Source organism: Paroedura picta, chromosome 3 (genome assembly GCF_049243985.1).
Source record: "Paroedura picta isolate Pp20150507F chromosome 3, Ppicta_v3.0, whole genome shotgun sequence".
NCBI classification, from domain to species: Eukaryota; Metazoa; Chordata; class Lepidosauria; order Squamata; family Gekkonidae; genus Paroedura; species Paroedura picta.
In genome coordinates this window covers 163,110,481-163,134,466 of record NC_135371.1, presented here as the reverse complement: position 1 = coordinate 163,134,466, position 23,986 = coordinate 163,110,481, and the positions used below count along the sequence as shown (strand labels likewise).

The window sequence follows — 23,986 nt, the reverse complement described above, 5'->3', positions numbered from 1 at the left end:
TCATGTACTTTTTGAGTGACTCCATGTTGACAAAAGAAGCACTGACTTTTGGAAGCTCATCTGGAGAGCCACAGTTTGGCCACCGCTGGTATGCTGGCTGGCAGCGGCTCTCCAGGGTCTCCAGTGGAGGTCTCTATCATTAACTATCTTTTTACCAACTTGGTGTCGTGGTTAGGAGTGCGGATTTCTAATCTGGCAAGCTGGGTTTGATTCCACGCTCTTCCTCCACATGCATCCAGCTGGGTGACCTTGGGCTCACCACAGCCCTGATAAAACTGTTCTGACCGAGCAGTGATATCAGCACTCTCTCAGCCTCACCCACCCCATAGGGTGTTTGTTGTGGGGAGAGGAAAGGGAAGGCGAATGGAAGCCACTTTGAGACTCCTTCGGGTAGAGAAAAGCAGCATATAAGAACCAACTCTTCTTCTTCATCCCTTGGAACTCTTTGAGATGACCCTGGACTGAAATCTAACTTCCCCTGTAGGCCAGCATGGCTACTCTCTGACACGATCTCCAAGCATATTGATGTAATGTGAAGGATGCAGATCACAAGAGTCGCCTAGCAACAAGCATGTCCATCTCACAATGGGTTCAAGAGATGCCTGCCCTGGGCTCAACCAGTTGGCAAAAACTTCCCTAGGCCACCCACCAGCAGCTGTGGAAGACTGTTGCTGATAGACGTGCCTCATTTTGTTTTCCCACCATGAAGCTACTGGAGAAGACAAGGTCAGGGAGAACTGCAAGAGTTCTTTAGAGAGGGAAAGGGATTAGGAAGGGCCAAGGAAGTTAATAATTGGGTTATGAATGCTGTGCACAGAGAAGTAAACATCCCCCCTGGTAATCCTAAAACTTGGCGACCTTTTCGGCAAATCTCAGGAGGAGGAAAGCCCCTCTTGGAATGATACGTAATTAATCTGCGGAGCTCGTTCCTGAACCGTGTCCTAAGGGGAGACAAATTCTCGGAGTATGCATGTGCTGATGGCTACAAGGGGTGATGGATGGATGGACCCTCTGGGTTTGTTAGTGGTACATCTCAGAACCCCCTTTCCTGTCAGAAGCAGGGGGAGACAGGCTTTTGGTGGGAGCCAATGCTAGCAGGGGTGGCCAAACTGTGGCCCTCCAGATGTCCATGGACTACCATTCACATGAGCCCTTGCCAGAATGGTGCTCATGGGAGTGGTAGTCCATGGACATCTGGAGGGCCACAGTTTGGCCACCCCTGCAATAAAGGGATCACTCTGAGGCCATGGTGGCAAGGTCTTCTGGGTACTGATGGAATCTAGAAATATGGCTACTGAATAAGGTAGGCTTTTAGCTTTCTAGGGCCTGATTTCTTTTAGCTTTCTAGGGCCTGTTCTTTTAAGTTGGGTCTATGTTTTAGACCAGGCATCCCCAACCTTTTTAAGCCTGTGGCCACCATTGGAATGCTTAACACAGCATGGGGGGTGAAACCATGGAATGGCTACCGCAGGAGGTGGAGCCAGCCACAAAATGGTTGGCGTACTGAAGATTTCCAGTGGACGAACAGAAGCCTTGCAGGGTAAAAAAAACCCCACCCCATGCAAAAAACAAACAAACATTTGGCAGGCTCCCCAAAAGTGATCCGTCAGCATGGTGCCCAGTTTGATTCCCCGCTCCCCCACATGCAGCCAGCTGGGTGACCTTGGGCTCATCAGGGCACTGATAAAAAAGTTATGACTGAGCAGGAATATCAGGGCTCCCTCAGCCTCACCTACCCCACAGGGTGTCTGTTGTGGGGAGAGGAAAGGGAAAGCAACTGTAAGCCGCTTTGACACTCCTCGTAGAGAAAAGCGGCATATAAGAACCAACTCTTCTTCTTCAGTGATATCAAGGCTCCCTCAGCCTCCCCTCCCTCACAGGGTATCTGTTGTGGGGAGAGGTATGGGAAGGTGACTGTAAGCCGCTTTGAGCCTCCCTCAGGTAGAAAAAAGCAGCATATAAGAACCAACTCTTCTTCAGTAATCTCAGGGCTCTCTCAGCCTCACCTCCCTCACAGGGTGTCTGTGGTGGGGAGAGGAGAAGGAAGGCGACTGTAAGCGACTGAGCCTCCCTCGGGTAGAAAAAAGCGGCATATAAGGACCAACTCTTCTTCTTCAGTAATATCAGGGCTCTCTCAGCCTCACCTCCCTCACAGGGTGTCTGTTGTGGGGAGAGGAAAGGGAAGGCGACTGTAAGCCCCTTTGAGACTCCTTCAGGTAGAAAAAAGCGGCATATAAGGACCAACTCTTCTTCTTCTTCTATACCTCCAGTGTGACTCTCACAAGCATTGTCAGGGCTGAATTCAGGACTGCAAACGCACACTCCGAAGTAGCACATTCTCTCTTGGTGTGAGGAGGCGACAAGGAGGCCAGCTGCCTGCCTCCTCCGGAGGGACTCTTTAAAATTCTCCACAGCAGAGAGACGTCAGGAGAATAAGTGATGGTCGGGCCTGGCTGTGAGGGAAATTAATGAAGTGAGGTGCTGGCCTTGCAGAGCGAGCGCAGGCTGCACGGCGTCGGTCAGGTTGAAACAGAGAGATTATTTCCTCTGTGATCAGATGAGGTAAACGTGGGCTGAAGAATCCCGCATTTACCTCAGAGAGACCTGAGCACCAGAAAAATATTCCAGCATTGGCATCAGGGGTGTCTTTTCATTGGCCACTGCCTACCCTTGCTTGAAACACCCAACGTTTTCTTCCCTTCCTTGCCACAGTGTTTATTTCTTTATTTATTCCATTGTTATTCTTCCCTTCTATGGGATGCACGGTGGCGCATGTTGGTCTCCCCTTCTGCATTCTGCAGTCACAACTGCCCTATAAGGTAGGCTCGAGAACAGCGGCATATAAGAACCAACTCTTCTTCTTCTTCTTTGCTCTCTTCTGTACCTTTTCTAGCTGGACATTGTCCATTTTGAGATGACGGCCCGAATCGCACACTGCACGCCACAAATCTCTAGGGAGGGATACATTTTCAAACCCTTCCTAAATAAATCTCAAGAGTTGGCCCTTTTTGTAGCACGCTGTAGCACGCTGGCTTTCCATGTTCACTGAGCTCCCCTCTAATGACCCTGAGGTCTCTTCCCCTCTTAGTTTCGGTAAGATCAGTATCTATGGATGGCGATGTTAGCCAGTCAGTCGCGTCCGAATCTTGCCGATCCTATGGGGCTGCTGTGTCCACATCTTCCAATCTTGCGGTGCTTCTTTTAGTTGTGCAATGTTCTGGCCAGTGTCCATTTTGAATGCATCTAACCACCACATTCTATTTATTGTTATTATTAATATATTATTATTATTATTCTATTTATTTCCCGCCACTCCCTACAGGCTCGTGGCAGGTAACAGCAATCTTAATATCCCCCGTTAAAACCCCCGCTAAAAGACTATAAAAATACCCAACACGGCGGAAAATACCACTCTCCCCTACCCGAACAAGGGCATTGGGGGACAGAGGGTAATGATTACCCCCAGGGGGGGCAATGTTCTTCCTCGCCAATCCCAGCCTCAACCACATTTGAAAGTACAGTTGCACACCGAAAACTAATCGACATTTTTGGGAGGGTCCATAAGTGTGATGTTAAGGAGCCTACCTTGCTGAGAATGCTGAGAAGAACTGCCAGCATGCTGGGCTTTACGTCCTGGAAGCTTTCCTGCGGAGGCTGTGCTTAATGCTTCTCGATGCTTTTAGCAATTTGTTCCCCTAATTTTCGTTAGTGTGCTTTACACTTCTTTTGTCAATGCCGATGTTTCCTTTGTCGGGGCAGGCGTTCCCCTTTTCAAAAGAATTCTTATTGCCTTTTAGAGCTTCCTTGACTTGGATCATTAACTGTGCAGGCATCCTTTTTGACTTGGCAATGCCTTTCCTAACCCGGCAGTTGAGTTCTGTCTGAGATCCAGTGAGTGTGGCTTAAAGTCGCTTCCAGGCATCCTTTGGAGGCTGGAACTCTCCCTTTCAGCTTCTTTCTAGCTAGTCCCCTTGCTTTTGTCTAAGTTCCCTTTTTTGGAGTCAGATGTTTTTGTTTTGGGCTCTAGGGAACATTCCCTTGCCAGCAATGCTGAACTGAATCACATGGTGGGCCCTGTTCCTAACTGAATCAAGAACAGCTGCACCTCTCAGAAGGTCTTGAGCGCCACTCAGAATTAAGGCCAGGATCACTGGCGCTGGCTCTGTGACCAGCTTTGGACGATGCAGAGGAACCTTATTTCTGCAGTGAGATTTCTACGCGTTTACCCAGTCAATGTGGGGGTTGTTGGAATTCAGGCAAAATCACACCACCATCTGTTTCAGTCGCCTCTCTTCTTTCCTTCTCCAACACAGGCCTGCACATTTCCATTGAGAAATGTTGGAGCATCCAAATCGTGATATTACCCCGAAGTTTCTGGGATTTGACATATAAAGGCTTTGGCCCTGCCATAAATAAATAGCGGGGCAAATTTGGCTTTGTTTGTTTCTGTTTTTCAAAAGAGGCATCCACCAAATGCTTTTATGCGTTGCAGTATTTCCTTCTTTGCACAAACGAAGCACGGTGTAACAGGAGTGCTCTTGGGTTTAGTGAAATTAGTCTGCGTGGAGATTAACCCAGGAAATAAAAGCAGGCATTTTGAAAGGTACGTACTAAGGCAGCCTAAAATGGTTTGCGTCTCATATACGGTTTGAAGACTCTTCCTGAGCAGAATGAATTGGGCTTTTATTCTGGTTTCTGAGCAGGATGCCCTTGGGACCTGGGGAAATGCTGGCTTCCAGCTGCTCTAAGCATGAGAAATAATGTTCAGAAGTCTAAATTCCCACTCCACCCATTCATTCCTATCCATGAAACCTGGCTCCGAATCACTCTCCCCATCACATCGAACAATGGAGCGGGAGTCATCTATCCAAAAAGAGATCCTTTCCTTTGGGGATGTGTTGGCCTCCAGCCGATCTCTGATCTTAGGTGAAGGTATCCCATCCCCACCCTCCGGCCGTATTCTGCGCGGAGCCTGTCAAAAATTTCAGGGAGTGCTTTGCCTTCGACTCTGAATCTTTCCCCGACATCTGTGATTGCTTTAGAAGGCTGCATATCATTCAACTTAATTACACACGGAGGCTGCAAAGAGCCTTATGTGCTCAGCTCCCGCCGGTCTTTTATCTCGGGCGCTGCAAAGGGGAGCTTGGATGATCAGCGATGGCAATTTTCTACCAGGAGGTGGAACTATCGAGACACACAGGCCCTGTCTCCTGTGCATTAATACAGGTCTGGTAGGGGGAACTTGAGGCTTGGCAATGGGAGACTGACTCTCTCCCATTCCCCCCCTCCACCAGTTTTAATAAAAGTAGAAGCCACAGCACGTCTGGAGGGGAGGGAGTTTGCGGCAGCGGGCTCTGCCGAAAGGCCAAGGACGGGTAAAAACGAACAAAAAGCTGTCTCCTCTCCAGCCCGTGTCTAAAGCTGCCAAGAGACTGGGGTGGTGCAGCCAGCCCGTTCTGTGTTTTTGTAGGACGGTGAAGTCTATCCCTGCACTCAGCCCACCCTGCTTAAATTAAAAACAGGCCAGGCATTCTGAACCCAGGTCCTTCTCTCTTTCCCAGCATCCGTGGACCTTGGTGCTGCCGCTGCCCCCTTCTCAGTTCCTCACTCTCCCTTGCAAATGGTGTGCAAAGGCATGCTGGCTATTTTTAACATTGGGATACATCTATTTTTATCTCTGCTTCCCTTGATGCGGTGGACTCCGGGCACTGCTGATCCGGAGCAGCATGCTGCCAATCCAGCGTCATGGGGCATGTGGGCATCTGGACCCTGCTTATTCCTCCGGCCTTTAGAGCCTTGCCGGAACGTCCCTGGGAAAGGAATGTCCTGGTTCCTCTCTGTATCTGCCCCAGTGGGCCACGGCTGGCCTAGCCTCTTCTTCTCCCCTGGGGAGGGGGGCATTGTTCCTTGTGTTTTCCCCATATTTGGCAATTTCTCTTCTGGAGCACGACGCAGGTTGGCTCTCCGATCTGGCACAGCTCTGCGTCGTGGTCAGGGCTGGAGAAAGGACTCCCTCCCCTGTCTTTCAGCGACAGGGCCAGATTGAGGGACGTGCACGCAACGAGCCATCCTCGGAGGGTGCCCACGTGGCGCGTGCTGTCATTCGCTCATGAGGATCCGGCCGAGGCGAATACAAATCCCCTGCCATTTCTCTGCACCCGAGGCGACTGCAAAAGAGACTCTCCCCTTGTCTTTCTCACGCTGGTCCCGGTACTGCCGCTCTCAGTCGCCTTGGACTGCAGCCACCGTTTTATGAGAGTGCCGGAGATGCTTTCCCTAGGTCTGGGGAGTCTCGCAGCAATACTCAAGAGCAGGAAGCCACTGCGTGTGAATCTCCCAATAATCAAACCACAACAGGGGTCTCCATTTAGCTGGGGCCCTGTTCCATAGGCCACTTTAGAGGACGTTGGCTTCCCATTAAATCTGGCTCATAAACGGGTGTCTTATTTCAACTCTGCAGACACGCCCACGCTAATCCATGCTGCCGTAATGTCCAGCCTGGACTGCTGTGACTCTATTTATTAGACTTCTTGCACGCCACTCCCAAACGGCTCGCAGCGGGTTACAAATGTCTGTATAAAACCCCCCAGTAAAATACCCCTTAAAACCACAGGCAAGAAATACATTCAGAGCATAAAATGCATAAGAACAACAAGATGCGGCAAAACCAATGAATTCCCAATTCTGTCCCCATAGAGAGGGCAAGGAAGGGCAGATAGCCCCATGTCCGCCATTCAGGTAGCGATATCTTTGTCCTGAGGGGGGTCAAATAGATCTTCCTTAGCGTCTTGCAGGACCTGCCATTAAATAGGTCTGGGAAACTTCATTTGGGACAAAATTTGTGGGCAAGGTCCCTCTCTGGGATCAGCTGCTTGGAATCTAGAGGGCCAGTGGGGTGTCAACCTCCAGAGAGCACCTGGGGATCCCTCACTGTTGCAATTGATCTCTAGATCAGGGGTAGTCAACCTGTGGTCCTCCAGATGTCATGGACTACAATTCCCATGAGCCCCTGCCAGCATTTGCTGGGAATTGTAGTCCATGAACATCTGGAGGGCCTCAGGTTGACTATCCCTGCTCTAGATGACCAAGATCTCATCCCCTGAAGAAAATGGTTGCATTTTGCATTTTGGGGTATGTGTGTGTGTGTTTCAACGGCATTATACTCTGCTCAGGTTTCTCTTCCCCCTCCCCCAAGTTATCCAGGTATTTTCCAACCCAGACCTGGCAACACAAGTCCTACAGCAGTCCCCTCTAGGGTTGCCACCCTCCAGGTGGAGCCTGGAGATCCCTCCAAATTAAACTGGGATTTGGATGACAGAGATCCATTCCCCTGGAGAAAATGGTTGTTTTGGGAAGTGGACTTTATGGCCTCACAACCCCGCTGAGGTCCCTCCCCTCTCCACATTCCATCTTCCCTGGGCGCCACCCCAACCCAGGGGGTGCCACCCCAACCCTGGGCACCACCCCAAAATCTCCAGTGGTCCCCAACCCAGAGCTGGCAGCTTTACTGACAGTGTATGCCCATCTGCTCCTGGGCCCGATCTTGAAATGCTGGTTGTCACCTTTAAAGGACATCACAGGCCTGGCATGTTCCCATGTGCTCATTTTGCATCATAGACTGACTTTCCCTGATGTCACCCAAATCAGGGTAGCATTGGGGAATGTCGGTCCTATGAAGTCCAGTGGAGATCTTCACTGGCTGCATTCAGGGTAGGGCTGCTGTAATATTGTTAGATAGAATGGGGAAAAGAGCCTCTTGTGGCGCAGAGTGGTAAGGCAGCCGTCTGAAAGCTTTGCCCATGAGGCTGGGAGTTCAATCCCAGCAGCCGGCTCAAGGCTGACTCAGCCTTCCATCCTTCCGAGGTCGGTAAAATGAGTACCCAGCTTGCTGGGGGGTAAACAGTAATGACTGGGGAAGGCACTGGCAAACCACCCCGTATTGAGTCTGCCATGAAAATGCTGGAGGGCGTCACCCCAAGGGTCAGACATGACCCAGTGCTTGCACAGGGGATACCTTTACCTTTAGAATGGGGAAAAGCCATTATTAAACAATACACAGAAAGTGTGTCGAGTACAATATGTTAACAAGGATTTTTGCCTTAAGAGCTTCAAGACTTCATGAGTCGGAGGTTGGGCTGATTCTTGCCTTGAGAGCTTCAAGGTTGTGTGACCTGGAGGTTGGACCGATTCTCGTCTTGAGAGCTTCAAGGTTGTGTGACCTGGAGGTTGGACCGATTCTCGTCTTGAGAGCTTCAAGGTTGTGTGACCTGGAGGTTGGACCGATTCTCGTCTTGAGAGCTTCAAGGTTGTGTGACCTGGAGGTTGGACCGATTCTCGTCTTGAGAGCTTCAAGGTTGTGTGACCTGGAGGTTGGACCGATTCTCGTCTTGAGAGCTTCAAGGTTGTGTGACCTGGAGGTTGGACCGATTCTCGTCTTGAGAGCTTCAAGGTTGTGTGACCTGGAGGTTGGACCGATTCTCGTCTTGAGAGCTTCAAGGTTGTGTGACCTGGAGGTTGGACCGATTCTCGTCTTGAGAGCTTCAAGGTTGTGTGACCTGGAGGTTGGACCGATTCTCGCCTTGAGAGCTTCAAGGTTGTGTGACCTGGAGGTTGGACCGATTCTCGCCTTGAGAGCTTCAAGGTTGTGTGACCTGGAGGTTGGACCGATTCTCGCCTTGAGAGCTTCAAGGTTGTGTGACCTGGAGGTTGGACCGATTCTCGCCTTGAGAGCTTCAAGGTTGTGTGACCTGGAGGTTGGACCGATTCTCGCCTTGAGAGCTTCAAGGTTGTGTGACCTGGAGGTTGGACCGATTCTCGCCTTGAGAGCTTCAAGGCTGCATGGCCTGGTGGTTGGACCGATTCTCGTCTTGAGAGCTTCAAGGTTGTGTGACCTGGAGGTTGGACCGATTCTCGTCTTGAGAGCCTCAAGGCTGCATGGCCTGGTGGTTGGACCGATTCTTGCCTTGAGAGCTTCAAAGCTACATGGCCTGGTGGTTGGACCGATTCTTGCCTTGAGAGCTTCAAGGTTGTGTGACCTGGTGGTTGGACCGATTCTCGAGAGCTTCAAGGTTGTGTGACCTGGTGGTTGGACCGATTCTTGCCTTCAGAGCCTCAAGGCTGCATGGCCTGGTGGTTGGACCGATTCTCGTCTTGAGAGCTTCAAGGTTGTGTGACCTGGAGGTTGGACCGATTCTCGTCTTGAGAGCTTCAAGGTTGTGTGACCTGGAGGTTGGACCGATTCTTGCCTTCAGAGCCTCAAGGCTGCATGGCCTGGTGGTTGGACCGATTCTTGCCTTGAGAGCTTCAAAGCTACATGGCCTGGTGGTTGGACCGATTCTTGCCTTGAGAGCTTCAAGGTTGTGTGACCAGAAACTATGGAGCTCAATCTCATTTGCAGAGGGCTTGTGAGAATGAAGAGATGGTATGTACTGTAAGCAATGGAGATTTTTACCAACAACTTTTTTCCTTTGTTTGCTGCTCAAGCTATGTGGGAGAGCAGTTTGCTATTATGCAGAGATGTGAGTCCTTTGTTAAGGTTAATGTTACTATATACATATATTTTTGGCTTTTGACTATGCATACTTGTTAATATATTGCACTTGGCATTCCTTGTGTGCATTGTTTAGCAATTGCTTTTCCCCATTCTATGTCACAATATTACAGCAATTTACCTCTGCTATTTAGATTTGTGATGCATTGCTGTGGTTCCCTTTAATTTGTTTTGTTGATCTTCCAGGCAGGCCTGACCATCTCCCAGCTTTGCAGCTGATCTCTAGAATAATAATAACAAGTACAACGATATCGGCTAGATATCAGGAAAAAATGTAGTTCAGCAGTGGAATAGGCTGCCTAAGGAGGTGGTGAGCTCCCCCTCACTGGCAGTCTTCAAGCAAAGGTTGGATACACACTTTTCTTGGATGCTTAGGGCTGATCCTGCGTTGAGCAGGGGGTTGAACTAGATGGCCTGAATGGCCCCTTCCAACTCTATGATTCTGTGATTCTGTGAATACAGACACCAGTTCTCCTAGGGGAAGAATGGCTGTTTTGGTGGGAGGATTCTATGCTTCCTCCTTTTCCTAAACCCCACCTTCCCCAGGCTGCACCCCCAAAATCTCCAGGAACATCCCCATCCAGAGTTGGCATCCTAATTCAGGAATGTGTCTACTGAATAGTGCCTTCAATAAGGCCACAATATCAGCTCTTCATTGATCGCATACAACTGAAGTAACAAGCAGCTCACCCGAAATTTTAAAAAGTCTGCAGGGGCCCAGTTCGGTACAGGGCTTCATCTATTTTAGCTTGAATCATAGAATCATAGAGCCATAGAGTTGGAAGGGTCCACACAGGCCATCTAGTCCAACCCCCTGCTCAACGCAGGATCAGCCCAAAGCATCCTAAAGCATCCAAGAAAAGTGTGCATCCAACCTTTGCTTGAAGACTGCCAGTGAAGGGGAGCTCACCACCTCCTTAGGCAGCCTATTCCACTGCTGAACTACTCTGACTGTGAACATTTTTTTTCCTGATATCTAGCCTATATAGTTGTCCTTGTAGTTTAAACCCATTACTGCGTGTCCTTTCCTCTGCAGCCAATGGGAATAGCATCCTGCCCTCCCTGCTTGGGAAGGTATTGTGGCCCTAAACTGAAATGGGGCCATATAAACTACATCCCCTGCAGCTGCTCATGAGTTTGGCCCAGAATAATAAAGAGCCCAAATCCCTTCCAGTGTCTGTGCCCATCTCTGAACCCACGGATTCAACAGAACCCTCTCCTGTCCATCCTCACAGTGGCAAATTTGACAACGAATCCCTGAGGTCCCTGTAAATCATCCAGCTGGGCCTGTCCGATTTCTCCCTCCTCCCTTGAATGAAGCGGTCCTTATCTGAGAGGGGAACAGGTGCTAGAGGCTAGCGAGTCCTTGGTTTCTCTGAGAACATAATGCAATGAAGGGATGTGTTTGCCTGCCCGCCACTGACCGTCCGCGGTGCTTTCATGAAGGACAAGGCCGGCCAGGACTCTGATCTTAGCAAGCTTCCACAGATTGGTTTTGATATGGCTCAGGAGTTGCTTAAAAACACGCACACGCAGGCAGCTCTCAGAATCACAGCGAGTCCCTATTATGTCAAGATCCGTGCTGAAATGCGTCTGGTGGTTGTTCTCGTTCGCCTGCCTCCTCCTCGCACGGCACGCGCTTAACAATTCCTGTTCTGAAGTGAACTCTGATTCCTCTGTCGGAACACAGGCGGGCCTGGAGAATCAGTCTTCTGTTATGTCCCTGCAAGCTGAGATTTCAGGCTACCCTGTGGTTTAGAACAGGGGTAGTCAACCTGTGGTCCTCCAGATGTTCATGGACTACAATTCTCATGAGCCTCTGCCAGCAAACAAGTGATGTTGGGGGACATTTGGCCTAAATGTGTGCTTTTAACACATCCAGTGTTGTACTGACACCAGACCTGGCTTTCTCAGTAGAAAGATAAGCTGGAGTTACAGCTGCTGGGTGCATTATGAACATAAGCAGCACTTACCAGACGGTCACCCTGTTCCTTCCCATATCCCCCTTTCAGCAGCTTTGTGAGTCAGACTGAGAGATGTCAACTTGTCCAAGGCCACCCACATGAGCATGCAAAGCTTACCCTGAGTCAGACCTGCTGGCTGATCAAGGTCCATATGGTCTCCGCTGACTGGTGGCAGCCCTCCAGAATCTGCGGGAGAGTAGCCTTTCACACAATTTACTACCTGACCCTTTGAACTGGAGACGTTGGGCATGGAACCTCAGACCCTTCTGCACCTCAGGCTGATGCTCTCTACCTGAGCTCCGCCACGCTCCGATGCACCTTTGTGTCCAAGCAGAGATTTTAACTTGGTCTCCCTACTCATCAGGCAAGAGCATTTTCTCTTTTTCGCTTCCTCTCCGTAGTCTCCATGATGCACATACTGAATCGTCCTTTCCATTAATGACTGTGAAATACAACTTATCAATCTAGAATAATGTAGGAGCATCTTTGGGGGAACCCTGGCCTGAGACGGAGACAGAGTCTGAACTTACCCATCTATTTGTTTTCCGGTAAAGGTGGTGCAGGGTTGAGTTCTGGTTCTCTTAATAAAGCTGGACTTGGCAGTCCATTCTTTGCACTTTGCTCTGGTAGGCCCAGACAGCTGTCTGAGGAAGCACCTGTCCTTGCTACTGTCTGGCTTGGCCGTCTCTCTGGCTGCCTGGATCGTTCTCCTGGGCTCCATCAGAAGCTAAATAAGCAAGTGGAAAGAGAGAAATTAAACTGTTTTTTCCACTGAATAGCTGACTTCAGAGCTGAAGCAGAGGTGGAAGAGAAAGGGCCTAAAGATCAATAACAAGACATCCAGTGTGATTGTAGTTACTGCAGCGCTAGTTTAGGCTGAGAAGACCTCATTAAACTGAGATACTCCCTGGATTACCTTAGACCAGTCAGGTTTTCTAAGGTCAATCTATTTATTTCGTTTTGTTGTTGTTAGGTGCAAAGTCGTGTCCGACCCACTGCGACCTCATGGACAATGATCTTTCAGGCCTTCCTGTCCTCTACCATTCCTCGAAGTCCATTTAAGTTTGCACTGACTGCTTCAGTGGCTCCATCCAGCCACCTCATTCTCTATCGTCCCCTTCTTCTTTTGCCCTCAATCGCTCCCAGCATTAGGCTCTTCTCCAGGGAGTCCTTCCTTCTCATGTGGTGGCCAAAGTATTTGAGCTTAATCTTCAGGATCTGGCCTTCTAAGGAGCAGTCAGGGCTGATCTCCTCTAGGACTGACCGGTTTGTTCGCCTTGCAGTCCAAGGGACTCGCAAGAGTCTTCTCCAGCACCAGAGTTCAAAAGCCTCAATTCTTTGACGCTCGGCCTTCCTTATTTCATTTACGCCCCACTTTTTCCTCCAACAGGGAGTAAAATGGTTTACACAATTCTCTTATCCTCTGTTTTCTCCTACTAGAACCTTCTGAGGTAAGTTAGACCAGCCCTTCTCAACTCTGTTACTGTTGTTGTTATTGTTGTTATGTGCAAAGTCGTGTCCGACCCATCGCGACCCCATGGACAATGATCCTCCAGGCCTTCCTGTCCTCCTGTTACTGTTGAGAAACCCCTAAAACATTCTTTAGGCTTTGAGAAACCCCAGAAGAGGTGTGATCATGCAGGCTGGCTGCTTGTGCAGTGAGCTAGGCTAAAAAAGGGCCAAGCCAGCCTATCTCAACTTCTTTACCCTTGAGAAACCCCTGAAACTTTCTTCAAGCTTCAAGAACCCCCAGAAGTGGTGCGATTGTGCAGAATACAGTTGGGAAGCAGAGCTGTGGACACGCCCACCCAGGACCTCTCCCCTTCCCACCCCCTCCAGGCCCATCGTTGGCCATTCCGGGAGGGGTGGCTGGGTCAACGTGACCATATATGGCCATATCACCCAATAAATGTTTAACAAATGTAAAAAATATATTGAAAAATTAATTAACTCCCACCCATTCAGGAAACTTTTCCAGAGCTGTCCAGAAACCCCAGGGCTTCACGAAACTCTGGTTAAGAAAGCCTGGGTTAGACTGAAAGTGTGTGACTGGTCCAAGGTATCCCTGCCATGGCAATTTACCTCCCAGTATTGTTGTGATAAAAATGGAGGAGATTAGCTCCTCAGAATGTAAAAGACAGGCTTCCTAATTGGCTGCGTCAAACTGGAGGGGGCTGTTTGTTTAGAGCAGGGGTAGTCAAACTGCGGCCCTCCAGATGTCCATGGACTACAATCCCCATGAGCTCCTGCCAGCAAATGCTGGCAGGGGCTCATGGGAATTGTAGTTCATGGACATTTGGAGGGCCGCAGTTTGACTACCCCTGGTTTAGAGTGACTCACCACACAGATGTCCCATGCTTTTACGTTACGACCAGCCCATTGAAACGCGAGTTGAAATGTACAGTATTGAAGTCATTCTGGATTGGGTGGGGGGAATGATTCCAGTTTTAAAAACTCAGTGACGCACCTGTTCCAGGGCCTGAATTTATTCAGGTCCTTGCCTAGCTGCCTTATAACATTAAAACACACCATGGAGATCTGACCACAGCTCTGCTGCATGATGTGTAGTTAGTTAATTAGTTTATTTATTTTAAAATTTATTGACTGCCGCTCCTGGACCAAGCTGGCTCGTGGCGGTTTAATTAACTCCGATAAAATATCGATAAAGTCACAGAATTCCCAGGCAACATAATCTCACTAGTCCAGCACAGGCTGATGGCCCTTCCCCTGCACCCACAACCCACCAGCATCAGGAGGGGTATGTGTGCTTCGTGCCCTAGGTGTTCAGGGCATCCTGAGGAGGGACCCCAGATCGTCCACAACCTGGCCTCAATCGAATGCCTGGTGGAAGAGCTTTGTCTTGCAAGCCCTGCGGAACTGTGATAGCTCCATCAGGGCCCTCGGCTCTTCTGGGAGCTCATTTCACCAGGTCAGGGACAGGACCGAAAAGGCCCTGGCCGAGGGCAGGCGCACCTCCTGTGGGCCAGGAACCACCAACAGATTCAAATCCGTAGCATAGAGCAGGGGTAGTCAACTTGTGGTCCTCCAGATGTTCATGGACTACAATTCCCATGAGCCCCTGCCAGCATTTGCTCATGGGGATTGTAGTCCATGAACATCTGGAGGACCACAGGTTGACTACCCCTGGCATAGAGCCCTGCAGGGGGCATAAGTACAGGTTCCACCCCAAGTATCATGAATATCAGAAAACGGAAGGCTTATGTGAACAGAAGCCAACTTCTTAGTTCATGTCTAGTTTGTGTTGAGAAAATGAGTGTACTCCCCCCCCCCAAAATGTGTTTCTTTCACATGGTGCTCAGCATAGAACAACATGTCTCTATGGCCTTGACTCTTTGCTACAGGAGCAGCTTGACTGGTACCTCTCAAGTTGGCCTGAATTTTGCTGTTCGGTATTCTGCAATATTTTTTTCAAGGCCTGATGTTATTTCTTTAATGCATTATCAGGCTATCCTCATTAACATTATTGCTTTTTAAGATCTCAGAGATTTGCAGAAGTGTGAACGGGCAGAAATAATATTTGTTCAAACCGCCGCTTATGAAGTATTTCGCCCATCCTTCTGAAGGGAGAAAATGCAATGGGGCTCCCTCCGCCCCCAGCCCCTTCAGGACTTTATATCTCTGCAGTCCTGAAAGCAGTCTTCCCCAAATAGTGAGGCAAATAATTTTAGTCTTCTTGGGGAAATCAGAACCAGAAACACCAGCAAATCTTTAAAAATATATATTTATACGCTTCTGTCCTCAATCTCTTTCTACTTCCTCAATTTGCTATCTCCTACTTTTCCAATAAAAATCATTGACGTTTACTTTTTGTCCTGCTTTTCTCCCAGTGAGGACCCAAAGCAGCCTGTGCGGTTCTCGTCTCCATTTCCTCCCACAACAATCCTTTGAGGTAGGCTATGCTGAGAACCTGTGACTGGCCCAAGGCCACCCAGCAAGTTTCTCTGACAGAGTGGGGACTTTAACCCAGGTCTGTTCTAGTCCTGGAACCGCTGAAGAAATCTTCCCCTTTCCCAATTCTCCACATACTGAGGCCCAAGTTGGACAAGAGTCTGGAAGATCCATATCTCTGGCACAGTTTCATAAATAGCAACTGAGATGAGTTCTCACAAAATGGAGGGTTTTAACTCTCCAACCACACCAATTCCTTGATTTGAAATGACCCTTTATGACCTGAATAATTTACCTCAGGGTCTAACTATTCTTATCATTACCATTGCTGTTATTTCTATTCGATATTTTAAAAAAACCCTGAGTTTGATGTATGTTTCCTTTACGTTTCATGTGAACTGCCTTGAGCCACAGGGGAGGCCAGTATACAAATGTAATAAACAAATACATAAATATATAACTACATGTTATAAAGTCCCCATATGTCAACTGTGGTCCTGTACCAGACATAATCTGGGGAGTTCCTCAAACAGCATGTCTGGTCATCTATAGGCCCAGGCACAAGAGAAAATTTAGGGCACCATAGAGGTTTTGTATGTTACTTTTCACAAGGCAAATAATAGCACCTAGAGCAGGGGTAGTCAAACTGCGGCCCTCCAGATGTCCATGGACTACAATTCCCAGGAGCCCCTGTCAGCATTCGCTGGCAGGGGCTCCTGGGAATTGTAGTCCATGGACATCTGGAGGGCCGCAGTTTGACTACCACTGTCCTAGAGCCATTTGAAGCTGGGAAACTAAGGGAGAAGGAAAAAGAGTTAAGCCCACTATGATCCCTGTCTGACTCAGGGCAGCCTGTGACCCTCGTGATTTTCCCCATAGTTTGGGCTGCTTCAAAGAGGAGACAGAAAACTGAAATGAACTGTGAGGTGGCACTTAGGTCTACGTTTTGCTGCTACGATGTCTTTGGGTCAAACGAGAAGTGACTTTGTTTTATCCAGCGGGGTCAGCATTTCCTTGACCTGACTTTACCCCCCTTTGTCAGACAGCAACTGCAAGGAACTAATTTCCCAAGTGCCAAACAGACGAAATTTGGATCGGGACCACTGCAGGAAAAGCCATCCCCTATGGTTCAGAGCCAAACCGGTGCCCCGTAGTACTTAGGGAATTATTTTCCCACAGCTGCTGTCTGACTGAGGGAAATCCCGACCTCACTTATTAGGAAGTTTCATCTGGTTTATCCCGAAGGCCAGTGGCTTTAAAACTGCGTCTTTGGTTCTCTAGAATCCTACCAGTTCTTCAGTAGGGAGCTGTGGGGTGGGTGGGTCGGGGGATGACGACTTTGAATGGGGTCAGGCAGCACTGAAATGTTTTAAATTAATGTTCCAAGTCATGCCTTTAAATTGGGGAGAAGGGTTAGGGGGAGGGCCCAGCAGGCCTAGGGAAAGTCCCTGATGAACAATGTTTAGTCTAAAATCCTCCAGAAGGTGCCAGGATTCCCACGTATCTGGGGGGATGTTTTGAAAACTACTGTCTTTTTCCCAAATAGTTGCTGGATGAATCTTACAAAGATTCTAGTTAGCATTGGGACTCCTAGAATGGAATGTCTAAAACAGTGTTTTGGATTCGTTGTGCCTGAAAAAAAAAGAAAAGAAAAAGAAATGTACCTATTTTGTTCCCCTCTTTCTGGGACTAATATTCTGTAGAAGAGAGCTTCTTCAAAATAACCCCCAAAGGATGTTGTGGGCAGACCAGGCTCAAAGCTCACTACTCAACAGACTTTACAACTCCAAGTTGGGAAATTGCTGGATGCCTGGGGTGTGTGGAGCCTGGGTAGGTGTGGGACCTCTCTGGCCGTAATACCAAAATCCACCCTCCAGATCAGCTGTTTTCTCCAGCAGAACGGATCTCTGCACTGTGGGAATCAGTTCTAGATCATCTCTAGACTCTACCTGGAGGTTGGCAACCTTAGGAAGTAGCATGGCCACGAAATTAATTGGATAATTTTGAGCTAATCCCTCCCCTCTGCCTTCCTCTGAGTTTGGTATGAGGATAAAGCAGGGCAAGAACACACCAGGGATCCTGCTCTGAGGTCCCTGGGGATAAAATGTAGGGTTGCCAACTTAGGGTTGGGGAAATACCTAGACTCTTTGGGGGTGGAGCTAGGAGTGGGTGGGACTTAGAGCAGGGAGGGCCCTCGGTGGCGTCTAGTGCTATGGAGTCCATCCTCCCAAGCAGCTATTTTCTCCAGGGGATCTGATCTTTGCCGTCTGGAGATAAACTGTAATTCCAGGAGATCCCCAGGTCCCACCTGGAGACTAGCATCCCTGGAGAAATGCAGTAATATCAATAGCGACTAGAGCCCGGCTGTGTTGCATAGCGGTTCCCCGGGCAGAGTCCCCGTGCCCAAAGCTGCCCCTTCACACGTTCTGCGGCTGACCCAGGTTCCAGGGATAGGCTCGCGCTGCTCGGCAAGCACTCCCCTTCGCCACCAAGCGGCTGCGACTCCCTCCCTCTACTACAAACTTACTACCGATCGGCGATATCAGCCTTGCCCTCCCCGCCCGCAGACCCATCCTGACTCGGCGGCGGCGCAAGCCTGGCTGTCTTTCCGCCGCGATCAGATTTCTTTTTCCGGCATTCCTGCCCTTGGAACAAGTTGCTTGCAATGGCCGGACTCGGCTGGGGGAGACGCGCGTTGCTGGCTTTGATCACCGCCACCTCCGTGGAAAAACCAAAGGCTGGGAGTCGGTTTTGCACCATTGCAGAGGTGCACGGGGCGATGTGGCTACCGGAGTCCGAGGCTGCGCGAAGACCCCGCCAAATAACGGGGGCTCTAAGCCAGAGAGCGTTCACACGATCGCTGCTCTCCCCGTGTGCCGATTGAACAGGCCTCCACAGACGCCTTCTGCACAATGCAAGTTCGCGCCCTCTCCCAAGGGCTCGGCTGCCTCCTGGCAGGATTGTAAGCTGAGCGGGGCGATGCCTAAAAACTTCTCATCTCTCGCTTTGTTAATTAAAAACAAAAATCTTGATCTTTTCCTTCAAGAGCTCAGGGGCTTCTTCTCCCCTTGGCTTCTATCCTTACGACAATCCTGTGGTGTAGGTCAGGATAACTGAGAGTGATTGATTTAAGATCACTAGAGGGGAGAAGGTCGGGCCAACCTCCAGGCGGTGTCTGGAGATCTCCTGGATTTGCAGCTGGTAAACCAGGTGACAGAGATCAGTTCCCCAAGAGAAAATGGCGGCTAGGTCATCTCCAGGTAATTCCCAAGCCAGAGCTGGCAACCCTAATTTCATAGTTGAGTGCAGACACTTGGTTCAAGTAGGGCTCCATTTGAATTAAATCGCTTCCCCAAGACCTAATTTGAAAGCCATTGTTTCAGCTCTGAAATGTGCGAACAGATAAGGACGGGGTACGCCTGAGTACGTGCAGAGTGGTTTGTTTTTTTTTGTAGCAAACCCTCCAATTCTTATATATCTGAAGGTTCAGAGTGGGTTTTTTAGTTCACACTTGAACTTTGGCTACTCCAAAAATATTTAACCACTGCTAAGCTAGAATCTGTTTATTATCCTGGGACATAGGAAGAAGTGTGCCTCTGGGCATGCATAGATCAATTTTATTTCACCTCTATGTAACTATAGCTAGTGTGCCTCTCTCAGTTGCTTGCCTGAGGTAAATGGAATATTTATTTTAGGCATTTGTTATTTTCCTGCATTTCAGGAAGAGGCTTTCAAAAGTGTGTTTAAGAGAGGTTTTTTTTTTAATTTAAAGGTATTTGTGAGATAATTATTCCTACCAAATGTCTGATTACTGAGAACATTTAATGATTCACGCACAGAAATAATCTCCTCCCACCAAAAGAACAGAATTACTGTTTCGGTAGGAATTTACCGTCTTTGAAGAGAAATAGGGTAGAACGCTCTACCAAGCCCTTACATGCTGTGCCTCAGGATCACCTTGTCAGATATGGTAAGGCTAAGAAAGCACTCTGCGCATGCTTTAAAGCCCATTCATGTTTATTACCCAAACCGAGAAACAGGAAGTTGAGTCTGTGCCCCCACTCTTGTTGAGCACTGGGCCAGGAGCTTCCAGGGATCTTGGGTTAGGGAAGATTCCCTACAGCTGGGGCAGGCAGAAGGGGGACCCACAGTGCCCCACCCTGTTGAGCAGGCAGGCAGCTCTGGGACCGTGGGTGCTCCTTCAGTTGGGTGGTAGCACCCTAGAGCCTCTTGTGGTGCAGTGTGGTAAGGCAGCAGACATGCAGTCTGAAGCTCTGCCCATGAGGCTGGGAGTTCGATCCCAGCAGCCGGCTCAAGGTTGACTCAGCCTTCCATCGGCTGGGGGGTAAACGGTAATGACTGGGGAAGGCACTGGCAAACCACCCTGTATTGAGTCTGCCATGAAAATGCTAGAGGGCGTCACCCCAAGGGTCAGATATGACTCGGTGCTTGCACAGGGGATACCTTTACCTTTACCTTTTAGCACCCTGCCCCCCCCCTTCCCAGCTGATTGGCAGCAGGATGAGGCCTGCTGGCTCCAGGTAGGGAAATACCTGGAGATTTGGGGGATGGAGCTTGAGAAGGGTGGGTTAGGGAGGTGAGAGACTTCAATGACGTGCAACGCTGTGTCCCCTCAGACAAGCTGGCTCGTGGTGGCTTAAAACAGATAAAAACAGCCCAAAACAGCAAGATGGTGATTACACAATCTTAGGCCCATTTCCCCCCATTGCATCTGTTCTTGGCTATGTCAATCAGATATAAACTGGGGGTGACGGTAAGCCCCCTCCTGGGGGGGGGGAGTATCCCGATTATACAAGGATGGGGAAGGACCTGCTCTTTATCATCTGATATTCAGCCTGAACCAAAAGTCTGGCGGAAGAGCTCCATCTTGCAGGCTCTGCAGAACCCAGAGAGCTCTTACGGGGCCCTCAGCTCTTCCGGGTGCTCATGGGAATTGTAGTCCATGGACACCTGGAGGGCCGCAGTTTGCCCACCCCTGTTCTAGAACCTGAGATGGAGGCAGAAGCCTTTGGGACTGAAATCAGGGACAAAGCAGAGGAGTTTGTGCGGAAACCCTGCGGCAAGACTTAAGGCTAAAAAGTAAACAAGTTTGCGGTCTGAAGAGGGAAGAACAAGGGTGCTTTGCTGGCCCGGAACGCAAGAACCGCATCTTGGTTCACTGGCAGTGCTTGTGGGCACAGTGTTTTTTCCGAGTGGGCGCCACAAGCCCGCCCGCCCGCCCTGCGAACCAGATGCTATTGACGGCGAGGAGGAGCAGCTTGGAGCCAGAGGCAGAAAACTCTGGTTCCAGAGGAAACAGGAGGAGGAGCAGGCAGCTGAGGGGGTGGGGAGGAATGGAAGAATGGGGACTGTCCAGAAAATGTGGAAGGGTCCAGGAACTGGAGAGGCCCTTGCTCGGCGGGTGAGGCTGAGGGCTGGCTGCGTGGCAAAGAGGGGAGGGGAGGGGAGAGAAAGGGGGTGCTGGCTGCCCAGCCTCCCTCTCCTCTGTCTCCCTTGCGCTCAAGCACTTTGGCTCCAGAAATGTGTTTTGTCTTTTTTGGAAAGGGGGAATGAAAAACTACAGGAAATGGATGTCCCCGGGGGAGGCCCTGGTTGCCGTATTTGCAAAGTTATAAGCGGGCTGAGGAATGGCTGAGGGGGGCTGCCCCCCCTGCTCCTCGTGGAAAGAGGTGGGGAGCTTCAATGCACCCCAAAGACTTCGCTATCATTAGTGGGCCCATAAGGAGATGTGCTGTGGAGGGGGGGGGCTGCGTTGTACAGTGATGGGGAAGGAGCTGTGTCTGTTGTGGGGAGAGGAAAGGGAAGGCGACTGTAAGCCGCTTTGAGCCTCCTTTGGGTAGAGCAAAGTGGCATATAAGAACCAACTCTTCTTTTTCTGTTGCCAATTCCTGGAGATTTGGAGGAGCAGAGCTTAGGGATGCCATCTTCCAGGTGGGGCCTGGGGAACCCCCTGGAATTATAGCTCATCTTAGGGTTTCCAGGTCTACCATGGTTGCTGGTGGCGGATGGGGAACTAGCATTGCCAAATCCAGGTTGGGGAACTCCTAGAGACTTGGTGGTGGAGACTGGGGAGGACGGGGACCTCAGTGGGGTATGATGGCATAACCACCCTCCAAGCATCCGTTTTCCCCTGGGGATCTGGTCTCGGAAGTCTGGAGATGAGAGCTGAAATTCTAGGGCCTAGGCCATCCCCAGGTGCTTCCTGGAGGTTGGCATCCGTGACTCACCTCCCGATTACAGAGATTATTTCCCCTGGAGGAAATGGATGCTTTGCAGGGAATGCTCTGTAGCACTGCACCCCACTAAACTCTCTGTCCTTTGCAGGTCCCACCCCTACATCTCCAAGAGTTTGATCTGGCAGCCCTACTCTCCCAGCCCCTACTGGTGCTTAGGGGGGACTGGCAACCCTAGTGGAGCCTGAAGAGGGTGGGCTTTGGGGAGAGAGACCCCAATGGGGTGCAGTGCAATAGAGCTCACTCCTCTAAAGCTGCCATGTCTCCAGGGGAACAGCTTTTGTAGTGTGGAGACTGGTTGTAATTCCAGGAGATCTCCAGGCCCTGCCTGGGGCTTGGCAACCCTATGTAGGAGCCAGGGCGAGGTGATCGTGCAGCAATGCAGCAAACCGGCACAAGCTGATCCCAGGAGTGGTTTGGTGAATGCATGCGTGGTGTCCTCCTATTCATCCGGTTAGGGCTGGTAGACAGCAATATGGATAACTTCCCTCCCCCGTGGGTCTAAACATAGAGCTGAAATCCTACGCGCAGTTGCTAGGGAGTGTGTCTTGTTGATATCCATGGGACTTGCGTCCAAGTGAACACAAAGGGGGATTGGGCTATTGCGAGGGGGCAGAACTACTTTCGGCAACCGTGGAGTTGCGAGCGACAGAGACCGAGCCGAGCTGAGCCGAGCCATCCTTCTTCAGATGATGCACCACGGCCCGGGCCATACCTGGTTCAACTGGCTGGTCAAGGAGGGGGGGGGGCTGTGCAATAAATTAAGGGTGGCACCCTGGACAAGGGGGCGGAGGTCCTTCAAAGTGTCTGACCCCTACTACAATTGCTTTGTGTCTCATGACCCCATTGGGGCCTTGCTGATCTCAGAGGGGGCACCGTGTGGCTCTCTGCCTGGACAGGCGGGTTACTCATTGCTGGTTTCCATGCATCCTAACCAGGGTGAACCAGGGTGAACTACAGAGGGGTCTTCCGTCGATCTGGCTTGAAAATCAAGCCATTCAACGTATTGTATATAGATTGGGACTGGGGTCCCATCCTGTGTCAGGACATACCACAGGCACACAAGACATGCATCTTCTTCTGAGTTCCTGCATGGGCCGGTCTGGCTGATTAAGATCTAGACCTCACTGCGCATGATTAAGATCTAGACCCCTACCCAAAGGGGCTTCAGCCTGACACTGTAGGGGGGCGCTGTGGGTTCTCTCCAATAGTCCCTCCCTGGGACTCTTTCAAGTAAGGCATAGAGATGGTGCTACCCAGTGAGCAGCAGAGACAGGGCCCCATGCTAGGGGGAGTCCGAGCATCCTGCAACCCCTCCAACAAAAAGGGCAGCTGGCCCTAGTGCAGCTGAAGAAAAGCTGGGTTTTTTTGTGTATCCTGCTTTGTACTCCCTGAAGGAGTCCCAAAGCAGCTTACAATCTCCTTCCCTTCTTCTCCCTACAACTGACACCCTGTGAGGCAGATGAGGCTGAGAGAGTTCTGAGAGAACTGTGATTGGCTCAAGGTGGAGGAGCAGGGAATCGAACCCGGCTCCCCAGATTAGAAGCTGCCACTCTTGACCAGTACACCAAGCTGGCTCTGTAGGTTTTCTGTCGGCATAGACATGCCTGTAAGTTCTGCACCATATCATGATGCACCTGGATTTGCCATCAACGCCACCCCACGGCCAGTGAGGCCTATTGATCCCTTGCTCCCCAACCACCTTATAACGACACTTATCCACCCCCCCCCCAATATAGGGAGTGTGCCCCCCACCTCCTGTGATGGTGATGGGGCCTCCTTCCTCTGCCGTACCCTGCTTGCTCCTCCCTGCCCCTGATCCTTGGCTATCTCCGAGGAGGCCGGCTTCTCTGGCGTAAACAAGGAAGACGTCCAAGAGATAAGGGGCTCAGAGCCCAGGCTCGGTGGGGGGTGGCTGGAAGGCAGCAGCTCCTCCTTGGGATGTTATGGCCGCTGGAGCCGGCTGGCTGGGAATCGGCCTTCCCTCGGCTGTCCCGTCGCCCAGCGCTCGGGCCGGCTGCCCAGTCTCCTCCCAGCCCCTCCGACGCCTCTGGCTGCAAAGCCGAAGGCGATGGGAGAAGGTGAGCAGACCCACAGCGGCATGAAAGCACCGCAGCGGGCTGGGGGGCGGACGGACCAGATACTGGGGGCCATGGGGGATATCCTGACCTCGCTGGCCCTACCCAGCCAACAATGGGTAAGGGGGGATTTGCCAAGGGGTGTGCGTGTGGGGGGCACAGAACACTCCCCGACGAAGAATTAGGAGGAACCTAGATGGATTGGAGGATTTGGGGGCGACTGGAGCTTTC

At 50.5% G+C, this 23,986-nt stretch overlaps 1 protein-coding gene across 5 annotated transcripts in view; it reads left to right on the top strand.

Moving 5' to 3' along the window:
• Nucleotides 1–603: 603 nt before the first annotated feature.
• Nucleotides 604–23,986, top strand: part of ARHGEF25 (Rho guanine nucleotide exchange factor 25) — a 120,428-nt gene continuing 97,045 nt past the window's right edge. For 2 of the 5 annotated variants that reach the window (XM_077329176.1, XM_077329171.1), the window contains exon 1: nucleotides 23,591–23,758. In XM_077329176.1, the coding sequence (XP_077185291.1) occupies nucleotides 23,624–23,758 (135 nt within the window). In that variant the 5' untranslated portion in view covers nucleotides 23,591–23,623. Of the gene's footprint in view, nucleotides 727–15,362; nucleotides 15,425–23,590; nucleotides 23,875–23,986 lie in introns of those variants that run through there. The other 3 variants (XM_077329174.1, XM_077329175.1, XM_077329172.1) reach the window with 3 other exon arrangements.